The sequence below is a fragment of the Octopus sinensis genome, linkage group LG17, assembly GCF_006345805.1.
Source record: "Octopus sinensis linkage group LG17, ASM634580v1, whole genome shotgun sequence".
Lineage (NCBI taxonomy): Eukaryota > Metazoa > Mollusca > Cephalopoda > Octopoda > Octopodidae > Octopus > Octopus sinensis.
In genome coordinates, this window is record NC_043013.1 from 29,250,520 (window position 1) to 29,260,519 (window position 10,000).

A 10,000-nucleotide genomic window follows, 5' to 3' on the forward strand; every position below is an offset into this window, starting at 1 on the left:
AAAATAAATGTTAGAAGGGAATATTTACTGTGAAAACTGATGATGCAATGATGTCTTTGATGATGGTCGTTATTTCCTGTTTGTTCAGTTTGTTTTCTTGTAATAACTGGCAAAGCAAACCATTTTCTAAAAATGCCTTCCCAGCTGCATGTGGACAACCGCTTTCCTCTTCCATTTTCGTATTTGTGTGGTGTGGACACCGTCGTTTTGTGAATTTTTCAACTTCGACTAACATTTTATTTTCGATGAATCTATGTTAAAAACAAAGAGAAAGGGAAAAAAGCCCTGTTAATAACTATTAGTTCTTTGGGAGTGAGGGATAAAAGAAGCACATGAATACATAAATAATCATCTCCTAATTACTCTACGCAACTAAGAGTGAACCGTTACGTAGTCGCCCGATTTGTTAAAAATAGCGGCCATATTCCCCTCAAATCTCATCTATGCCTTCCCAAAACAAATACTTCAGTATTGTGTCTTTCTTAGACTATATCCACGTTAAGTATGATATATATATAATATATATATATATATATATATATATATATATGAGTGTGTGTGCGTGTGAGTATGTGTATGCGTTTGCATATATGTGTTTGTGTGTGTGTAATTGCTGGTGTTTGCTTCCAGGTCTACCCTAATCGAATATCTTTGCTATCAAAGTAATTCTAGTCGTGCCCTTCTCGTCTTTACTGAGTCATCTCGGACTACCATCATTTAATATATCATTTACTTTCTCCTTTAAGATGGTTGGCTTATGATTTGACCGAAATTTGTCTATCTAATACTAGCATAGACTGCCTCGCCGGCTTAACTGAAAGTTATTTCTGCGTAAGTATACTGAATAAATCTCAGCCAGAACAGTAATTAGTCTAAAATATCTTACAGATATGCTTGAATAGAAATATGATGTAGAGATAATCAATCAAACATTTAATGTAACTCGAGATATTAGGGTACGTTGCATATTCTGTCAGAAATACTTGAGAAATTCCGGTCAACTAGTTCACCAGTATATGGGTCAAACTATGCAGTTATAACCTAAATTGTCTCATAAACTTTCTTTTCGTGAAAACGACGTTTTATTAATACTTAACCATCTTGAACCAATTAAAGAAACATATCTTAGAATCATTGCAGTTGTTGTTGTTGCCGTCTACTCAAAAACAGCCTGATGGAGTGAATTCATGAACAAAGGCATTCCAGTTGTGAACATCCGGCGTTTTATTTATGTATAAGTGTATCTAGGACTTCATCGACCATGTACTATATATAGGTATATATATATATATATATATATATACTATACTTATAACATTTGACAACTTCAGGGATTCAACACTTCTCAAATAGTCACTGAAAGATATAGTACTCTGAGAGTGATTTTGCTGAAACCCACCAGTTGATACATTTTGTGTCTAAATAACGCCCAATGCCATGCATGTATTCGTGTTTCTTTACCATTTTTTAAAGAGGAAAGGCAGTGATCATGATCCCTTTCATGGCCACGGAGACTCGTTGGATGGGGTAAGGGGGATGGCCTCGTCAAACTGAAGACCTGCTTTCAATGCCTGCAACGGAAATGGATCCAATCTCACACAAAGCACCCAAGGACACCAAATGGTGTGTCGAATCAGGCAACGTTGGAGATTTCTGCGAGTATGCGTGTGTGTTTGTATGTACATGTGTGTTCGTGTGTATGTACATTTGTGTGTGTTTCTCTGTACATGTGTGTGTGCGTGTGTGCGTGCGTTTGAACTGGCTCTCCGTCGGTTACGACGATGGGTTGTTCCGATCAACGGAACATCCTGCTTGTGAAATTAACGTGCAAGTGGCTGAGACACGTGCACTCTTAACGTATTTCTCAGGGAGATTCAGTGCGACGCACAATATGACAAGGCCGGCCCTGTCAATTACAAGTACAACTCATTTTTGTCAGCTGAGTGAACTGAAGCAACGTAAAATGAAATATATTGCTCAAAGACACAACGTACTGCCGAGTATCGAACTCGCGACCTTAGCCTCTAAATCACGCGCCTATATATTATGAGTAAATTTATTTGTGTGAATGTTGTAAAACAAAGTAAAACGCTAAAATCACTTACCTGTCGAGCTGTTGTGTGAGGTTTGAAAATTCTTTAAATAGAGGTGTCTCGAAGTACATATAGAGCGGGAAAGACAGCAGACTTTTCATGATTTGGAGGTTAGATTTTTTTAATATCTGAAGATATTGGATGCCCATCTGATTTTCGTTCATATCCGTCCAGTCCTCGTCTAATCTTTCTTTAAAGCATGTTGTAGCTATACCTTGAATAATAATGATAGTGATAATAATAATAATAATAATAATAATAATAATAATAACAACGATGATGATGATGATGATGATGATGATGATGATAATAATAATCATAATAATAATAACAAATAATAATTTTTTTTTCTTGTAAAGGTACGAGGCCTGAAATTTTGGTGGGAGGGAATCGATTACATCGATTTCAGGATCCTAGTGGTACTTAATTTATCGATCCCGAAAGGATGAAAGGGAAATTGACCTCCGGGGAATTTGAATTCAGAACGTAGCGACAGGCGAAATACTGCTAAGCATTTCGCCCAGCGTGCTAACGATTCTGCCAGCTCGCCACCTTATTAATGATGATGATGATGATAACAACAACAACAATAATGCTAATGGTTTCAAATGTTACTACAAGGGCAGCCATTTTGGGGGAGGGGATGAGTCGATTACATCGATCCCAGTGTTTCACTTGTACTTAATTTGTCGACCCCGAGAGGATGAAAGGCAAAGTTGACCTCGGCGAAATTTGAACTCAGAAGGTAAAGCATGCTGCTAAGCATTTTGCTCGGGGTGCTAACGATTCTGCCAGTTCATAGAATTAACGTGCAAGTGGCTGAGAACTCCGCAGACACGCGTACCCTTAACCTCGTTCTCTCGGAGATTCAGCGTGACACAGTGTGACAAAGCTGGCCTTTTGAATTACAGATACAACTCATTTTTTGTCAGCTTGAATGAACTGGATCAACGTGGAATAAAGCATCTTGTTCAAGGACACAACTGCAGGGAATCGAACGCACGATCTTACGATCGTGAGTCGAATATACTACCCACTGAGTCACGTGCCTTCATAAGAATATGCGTCTCATGACTACTGATCAAGACTGGTTAAAATCATTTTTTCTATAGAAATAACATATGCAGAATTGAACATTTTCGTTCAAAGTGAGTTTCAGGGCGTTTATCAAGCATTCAACATCAAATCTCAAAATCTGAGAAATCAGTCGCAATTAGTGTCTTCTTAAGACTAAAAAACTGCGCTAAGTCACGTCAGCTGAGTATCTAGTTCAGTGATTCAAACTAGTAAAAGTGTAAATCTGTGCGAAGCAGTTTGCGAACGGAAAGCATAAATGAAAACAACGGGAAAATTGTGAGACGTTATCGTAAAGTTTAGGCATTTACCTTCTAATGTATATCGCTCCAGAATTTTGTTCAGATCTGTGACCACACCTTCGTCGTCCTTTCTGGAATCGAGTAGCTGTAATAATTCGTCTGCCAGAATCTGGTGCTCTTTGAATAAGCTATGTGTATATTCTAATCGAAAGAGTTTCTTCTGAACAGCACTTCGCGTATGTTTCCAATATTTTCCTTCCCTTCAATCAAAGAAAAGATACATGGAATATAGATTTTGTTCAAATATCAAAGGAAATGTCTGTGAGAGAGAAGAGAGAGAGAGAGAGAGAGAGAGAGAGAGAAAGAGAGAGAGACAGACGGAGAGAGAGATATATATAGAGGGAGAGAGAGAGAGAGGGAGGAGAGAGAGATCAGAAAAAACTAAAGACATGGGAAGAAAGAGACCAAAAAGAAAGATAGTGATGAAGTATGGTAGAAAGAAAACGGATGAAGATCATATGAAATAACTAAAGAAAGGAAGAATTTTACTCAAATTTAAGTAAGAAAATAAGTTATGATGCAAAAATTTGCCTTAGCAATTTCAAGTAGAAATAAAAAAAATATCAAAACACAAGAATTGGTAACATATAAAATGCATGTCACAAAGGCATTATATGCATGCAGTGGCGGACTGGGTCTAAAAATATTGGTTGCCAGGAGACCAAGGGGGCCCACCCGCAACTACAATGTTATGATTAATTTTTTTTTTTTTGCTAAAAGTATTCTTTTCAACTGTCTACAAACACAGCCAGGCTGAAATAATTAATGCACTCTTCCAGGAGTGAATAAAAAATTCTCAAACTTGATGGGATGGGCCCCTTAGATACTAACATGGGCCCCCATACATGGGTTCAAATGGCGCAGGGACCCATTTGCCATCAGGCAAGCTGGCAACCTGGACAGTCTGCCATTGCATGTGTGAAACTGCAGTGACTGAAAACCAAAGCAAACGCTCGGATCCAGTTCACTAAGAACTTAACATTACATCCTGGCACTCTTTGCCTCGGTACAAAGACTGTACTTTGAGAGGTACAAAATTAAAGGTTGTATATAAAAAACTAAGTTCACTTTAATAGTAATCTGGAAGTTTGTGTTAAAATAAGGAAATGAAATATAAAAAAAAACCTCCAGAAAAATAGTACAAATAATTTCACATTGAAGGAAGAAACAGAGGACATTATAAACTTTTCGGACAGTAGTCTTTCGTCAGAAAAGAAAGAACAAAATTTTGTGAAAAGCATTGTTTAAAATAAAGCGAAAAGAATATTCATTCATACATTATATGCTTACTTACTTCTACCATCTACTTCTACCCGATGATCCATAAATCCAACGTTCTGGCTGTTTTATCGCTTTTATATGCAACGGCCACGTTGAACTATTTGGAAACACCTAGATCAGTCCCCTAATTCTTGGTTGCCTCCTTCTATCTCACCTCAACGACACAAACCAAATCCTCTTTATTTTTAACTCCTGCCTTCTTTTAGGATTAAAGGGTTATCAATAGATGACTGTGTTTTAAACCGAGTGCAGTCAAATTTAGGATACTTCCATTTAAAAGAGGAATGACTTGAAATATGATAAAAGTAGTCTATTAGGCAATATGTGTGTGTGTATGTGTGTGTTTGTATGTGTTTATGTTTGTGTGTGTGTTTGTGAGTGTGTGTTTATGTTTCTGTGTGATTGCTTGTGAACGTTTCTAAGGTTTCAAATCAGTTCTTGGAGTATGAGAAGTCATCGATCCGTACGTGTATTCATTGAAATTCCTTTGCAGTTTTTAAAGCCGTTCTACTGAACATGCAACATCTTCCCCTAAAATGATCCAGCATCTATTTCCGATACCTTGGTGAACTAATCCGTATAAAATCAAACATTCTGCCCCTAAAATAACGAAACATGTGCAATGGTTGCTCGCTCATGGCGACGTATCGTCAAACTACATTACAAGAATAAAGTGTTAACTCATTGTCCAATGTATCGTGAACTTATATCATATTCTGCAGCAGTTGCTTTTTGAACCGCTTCCTTCGAATTATCAAATCAGGAATCGATACCGCTATTTCTGTGCTATTTTTTGAGTATTGTTCTACTTGCCTTTTATTATCGACCCTGTCCTGGTCCAGCAAACTTATAAATAAATTATTTTCAACTGTGACCATTGCATTTATTTTCAAAACTACATAATTCAATATAACTTTCCATTTTAAGATCGTATGGTTTGATATGTGAGAAAATTTGTCTGCTCTTTTCTAACTCGTATGACAGTTGTGCTGTTGTTTAACTTTAATGATGTTTAACTTTAATAATGATGGTAACGTTGGTGGTAATTGTTAGGGGCTATTGAAATCTGTATTATCTAATGCAGTGTTTCTCAACCGGGGTCCATATGACCATTGGTGGGGCCGTATAAGATTTTGTTGTTAAAATTTATAAAGTGGTTATATTTCTACAATACACAAAATATTTATAACAATTTTTTATACAATTCCTAATAATATTTAGATATAAAAATGTTAGGAAATGTTTGCATATCAAATGGTTGGGAGGGTCAATCCGAGTAAAACAGGAGCCAAAGGGTAAAACAAAATGGTTGAGAAACACTGATCAAATGTATACGGATTGTTTCTCAAAGACAGTGGAAGTGTGATTTGAGTGAAGTTTGACGGTTATATCTAGCAAACTTGAGTGAAGTTTGACTGTTATACCTAGGACTACGTTATATAATATATGAAATGTTCTTTTCTATGACTTTGAAATGGGATTGGAGCGAGATTTTGTTGTTACTTCTAACAAATAGGACGGCCACCCACATAAAAGCTTCCTCGTGTTATTTAGTGAGGCGATTTGTACTTTTAGTTGCTTATCACTTTTCGAAATCAGGAGTCATTGTTGCTTAGGGAAGTATTAAGCTGTTGCTTTAACTTTTTAATGAATTGTATGCACGTAGAAATATGGTAGTGTCATATTTGAAAAGCTGTTATCTGTTCAGCCAGCTACACCCCCCAACCCATCACAATTTATGACCTTATGTCAAGGTAAGCAATCAGAACTTTTAGTAATATTATTATTGTTGTCACTGTTGCTCGCTATGAGCGGTTACGTTTCAAAGAGTTCTGTATAGAGATAAAAGTACGGACAACACCAACAACAACAGCAACAACAAAAACATTTCATCATTTACTAAGTTTGTAGGGCAAAACAAGTGACTTGGTTTGAATCAGATCAAGGAAAAGGAGAAAGATTGGATAATTTATATGTCAAAAAAGACAGAGCCTTCTTGTTTGACGAATTTATCTGGGAAAGGGTGAGAAGAAAGGTGGCATATTGCTTTCTGTTTTTCGCTTGTTTTTTTAAGAGGAGAGCGGCATTCTGTTTGTCTTGGTAGAGAGGGTTGGGGAAAACACTGGCTGATATGTTGCAGAACGTATGCTCCACGACAAGGAAGAAGATATGAAAGAGGGTGTCTGGTTAAATTCAATAACGAAGTGAAGAGACAAGTAGAGTTGGTCCTACACATCCCCTGTCAACAGGCCTACAGGCCAACAGACCAACAAGCCAGTGCCACTGCACATAGATATCAGAAAAACTCGAATCAGACTAGAGATATTGGAACTGAGCCTTGGTTGGTTGTCTTTTTTGAGCAACATTACAAGGGTGTGGTTAACAATGAGTCGACCCACAATATTCGAAGGAGAGAGTTTGTATGACTATATAGCTCTTAATGAACGACTCCGAAAGATACAGGGTTACTTTGAAGCTGTACTCTATTGAGTGGACGAAGAAAGCAGTTAAAATGTACAGACGGTGGACAATAGTCGGGGTAGCAAAACACAACAGGAGGACCCTGGAGTAAATGCTATGGTTGCTACAGCCACTGTTTTGAAAACACTACCGGTTTCAATTTCGGAAGTAATCAGAAGGTTATGCAGCATAATAGACCTATTTTTAGTGGCTCTTGTACCAGGGAACTGGAAATACTGTTCCCTGAAGAAAGAACCGAACAGAAGCTACTCGAAGCAATATCATCCCCATACATTGACAGGAGGAAATAAAAACTGGAGAATAGTGGGGAAGAATTAAGAAAAGAAAGAAAAGGCCAAAAAGATGCCAGAAAAAAGCAAAGGGTGGAGCAATCTTCCCCTAAGAAGCAACTATACACACTGAATTGCTTGAATTTCACGGTTATCTTAAAGGAATATACAAGCTTATTAGAGCCCATGTTGACTCTAAAAGAAACTGAGTCAAGTCTTGCTCTGATTGGGGATGAGATTCAAGGAGAAATATAATTTACTCCAGAGTCCTCCTGTTGTGTTTTGCTACCCCGACAGCATGTCATCGATCATTTTATTGCCGAGCGCTGAAGTCCCGAGAGAATACAGAGCTCTTCACGACTCGAGGGAAGTTTTGAAAAATCTTCATAGAAATTGACAAGACCGAAAGATGGAGACTCTGGTCCTTCCTATGTTGTGGCTTTTTCACCCGGTGCTGTTGGGTGGAATTTTTGTATTTGAATTCGTTTTGGCGTAAACAGTCGACTTATATAACGCATTTGCCCACGTGCTGTTTAATGTGTGTGTGTGTGTGAGAGAGAGAGTACGTGCGTATGTGTAGATAAATATAAATATGCCCCCCCACCACACAGATATATTTATACATCATCTCACGTTTTGTAACGTATGAGAGGAATCTTGCGGTCAGTGAAGAAAGGTTTATTATTATTATTATTGCTATTAAGGCGGCAATCGTTACCCCTCCGGAAAAAATGCTTAGCATTTCGTCCGTCTTTATGCACTGAGACGTTTTAAATTCAACCGAGGTCGACTTTACCTTTCATTCTTTCGGGGTCGATAAATTGCATGTCACCTCAAATTTTGCGGGAGGTGGCTTGTCGATTTCATCGACACCAGTACTCAACTGGTACTTATTTTATCAACTCCAAAAGGTTGGACGGCAAAATCGACCTTGGTGGGATTTGAATTCAGAAAGTAAAGCAGGCGAAATACCACTAAGCATTTTACCCGGCGTGTTAACGATTTTGCCAGCTCGTTGCTTTCATACCTATTGTAATCAAAGGTATTTTACTCATGATAATTCCATATTTTCTCTCTTTTTTCCTGCATACAAAGATCACACTTTCCAATATGTATTGGGAAGTGTTTGAAGTGAATTGTCAATTAAATATCTTGGCAATGGAAATACCGAATAATAGCTTGCATTATATTTCTCTGAAGCACTTTTTCTCACAGAATATCTCACAGAATACCACATTGTCGCATACAAATCTATCTAGCGTAGTGATAGTTATATGATATCTACCTACACTGTACTGTTGCTTATATGATGTTTATTTATCACACTGTTGCTTACATGCCTATATTATTACAGTTTTTTACGATATCAGCTATTTCATTTCAACCAGCCAATTCGGCTGTTAGCACTAACAGTTCTTTTCGATTTTGAACACAACATATGTATTTGATAAAGAGCAGTGAATGGTCGGAATATTTATAGCGTAGGACAAATACTTCCCGGTATTTGTTTCGAAGTTTTGAGTTCAAATTCTATCGAGATCAATCTTACACTTTCATCCTCTAGGATTGATATAATAACGTCATCACAGTCACATTCTAGAGTCACACTCTCTCTCTCTCTCTCTCTCTCCTCTCGATTTATCTCATAGATCTCTCTGAGACAATCACTTCAAATCTATAATAGAAAATAGAATATGATCGCTGAAGTTCTACCAGAATTTGACACATGATGATATTTTTATAAGAAAGCAATGGAACGTACGATGATGAGAGTCCGTATATACCATCGTTGTACTTGTTGTTGTATGTACATAGCAAAGGAAAAACTCCTCGAATTGGGTAAGGCCCTTCGTTGCGGTAAACAACCTCAAAATCTTCGGGTCGATATAAATGTACGATATTTTTATTTCCTGGTAACTTTTCAGCTACAATATCACCAAAGCTTTTATGAAGAAATTCATTAAGTTTCGGTATTTTTGTCGGCGATTCTGAAAAACAAAAAATCAAAGATTCGGATATATGTATGTATATATATATATATAATATATATTATATATATATATATATATATATATATATATATATATATATATATATATATATATATATATATATTATATATATATATATATATAAAAATAGATAGATAAACACATAGATAGATAGATAGATATACATATAGATACACATATATATACATATATATATATATATATATATATATATATATATATATATATATATATATATATATAATGAATATATATATATATATTTAAATGTATATAATGGATATATGGTTTGGTTTGATTACAATCTGTAGAACAAGACAACCAATATATATATATATTATATGGAAAAATGCGAGCAAGAGAAATAATATTCTTGAGATTATAAATCTGGAAAAGTACAGGACAAGTTATTGCATGTGGAAAAGTTCAGGACAAGTTATTACATCTGGTAAAGTACAGAACAAGAAAACTTTTACTTAAAATATTGC

General features: G+C 36.3%; 1 protein-coding gene across 1 annotated transcript in view; it reads right to left on the bottom strand.

The window, feature by feature from the left end:
• LOC115220959 (cytochrome P450 27C1-like) overlaps positions 1 to 10,000 on the bottom strand; it is a 58,674-nt gene that overhangs the window by 9,810 nt on the left and 38,864 nt on the right. The window contains exons 3-6 of the mRNA XM_029791168.2: positions 9,263 to 9,488; positions 3,479 to 3,669; positions 2,106 to 2,307; positions 29 to 251 (exon numbers count right to left, since the gene is read on the bottom strand). Coding sequence (XP_029647028.1) covers positions 29 to 251; positions 2,106 to 2,307; positions 3,479 to 3,669; positions 9,263 to 9,488 — 842 coding nt within the window. The remainder of the gene's footprint in view (positions 1 to 28; positions 252 to 2,105; positions 2,308 to 3,478; positions 3,670 to 9,262; positions 9,489 to 10,000) is intronic.